This window comes from Magallana gigas, chromosome 9 (assembly GCF_963853765.1).
Source record: "Magallana gigas chromosome 9, xbMagGiga1.1, whole genome shotgun sequence".
Classification (NCBI taxonomy): domain Eukaryota; kingdom Metazoa; phylum Mollusca; class Bivalvia; order Ostreida; family Ostreidae; genus Magallana; species Magallana gigas.
In genome coordinates this window covers 19,118,567-19,120,329 of record NC_088861.1, presented here as the reverse complement: position 1 = coordinate 19,120,329, position 1,763 = coordinate 19,118,567, and the positions used below count along the sequence as shown (strand labels likewise).

Genomic DNA, 1,763 nt, shown 5'->3' with positions numbered 1-1,763 from the left:
ACGTGACTTAGGCGGACCTTGAATATTAATGTCACATGATTAACTCAAGCTTATAACTAGAAGCGCTCAGTTTCATTTCTCATAATTTCAGTGAACACTTCACAGGATTAACAAACGGCTGCTCTATAAAAGGCAAAATGGTAAGTTGTATCATTTATTAATGTTTGCTAGAGACAACAATTTATTCTTTATTTTTAAATTTTTTGTTTAAAAATTAATAACTATGTAAAACAATTGGGAAAAAGTGAACATTCATCTTTTAAAATGTTTCACTTATCCTATTTTCAGTAAGTTTTACTTTTGTGTCTGTACATGTTATGAACAAACTTTTTTTTCAAAGAGAATACCTCATTTTCAAATTTTTTGCAAATCTGAGTAATCGTTGTACCCTTAGAATATATATTAGATATTGCAAGTCTATTTTTAAAAAAAACTAAATTAGGCAGGCAAAACAAAACGTGCCTCCTCACAAAGATGCATTTAAATTATCACGAGGCTAAAAACCCTACCTTAGAATTCTATAAGAGTGGTATTTCAACGTTGGAATCCAACGTTCTCTTTTGGTTTTGAAACCTTTTTCTTTTGTGTTTTTGAATATTTAGAAATGCCCGTGTTCACATTTTGATTTGATATACAATGTATCTAACTTTTTGAGTTTATTCTTGAGATAATTATTTTTTAACAAACTCGTTATGCTTTTTTTTTTAGGACAAAACTCTGATTTTCGTAGCTTGTTGCCTTTCTGCAGTCTATGCACAGTTCCCCGCAATTTGTGAACTGGAATGTGTCTCATCATACATCGGGGACATCGCAGAATGTCGCATTGAGTTCCCCTTTAGACCTGGAATGCCAAACAAAGACCTACAAGTGTGCTTGATGGAAGTTGAACACGATAGGAATGTCTGCATGGTGATGAACATTGATCCTATATGCAAGCAACTTGCACCAAGGGCAACTCTGCATAAGACTTTCGAAATGAATCTGAACCAGCCCGCCCCTACTACGACTACCACAATGCCAACAACGACGACGACTACCCCACCACCAGCGGCGCCTGTACAGGTTGGACCAGCTTTGTCTCAACCATCACAGTCACAGAACAAATTGATTCAGTTGTATGTGGACCCAAGCAACTCTCCTTCGCCCTATTACCAACACCATGGACTCGTCGGAAAGCCAAGTTCCGCTTTCTTTTCTCCAGTTGCCATGGAACCCATGCCAATGCAGGCTCCAGCCGGTCTGACAGCCGCCCAAACTGCTCGTCACAACAGAATCCAGAACATGATCCAGAGAAAGTTTCCGCAAAACAACCCCAGACCTAGTCCTTACCAACGACAGGTCACCAGCATGCAACTTCCGGGCCAGCCTAGAACTATGCCAAAGCAAATGCAACTGCCAGGACAACAACCGGCAACACAAATGCAATTGCCTGGAAAACGACCAACAGTACATGGACCTCAGCCTAATGTTGCACAGCGCCCACAACAAAAAAAAAAACCGCAGTCTGTTGTTAGAACAAATCCCAAGATCATTCAGAGAAGACTGACTGTTTTTAAACTGGCGAAACCCTTCAAACCTAGTCCCATCAACATGTCTGTACAGCCTTCATTCTCTGCGCCACGCTTTAATTACTTGGGATAAAATCGTTGCAAATGGGAATTTTTATTCCATTATTTCCTCCTGGAGTGGATAACCTGTTTTGTGGTGGCTGCAAAGATGAAGGGAAAATAAGTACTGTTTTGAACAGTGGTGACTGTTTAAAA

At 39.4% G+C, this 1,763-nt stretch overlaps 1 protein-coding gene across 1 annotated transcript; it reads left to right on the top strand.

Annotated features, from left to right (window-relative positions):
- Nucleotides 1-1,763, top strand: LOC105338224 (translation initiation factor IF-2). Its single transcript, XM_011443240.4, has 2 exons — nucleotides 1-140; nucleotides 709-1,763. The coding sequence occupies exons 1-2, from the start codon at nucleotides 138-140 to the stop codon at nucleotides 1,639-1,641; spliced, it is 936 nt and encodes a 311-aa protein (XP_011441542.3). The 5' UTR covers nucleotides 1-137; the 3' UTR covers nucleotides 1,642-1,763.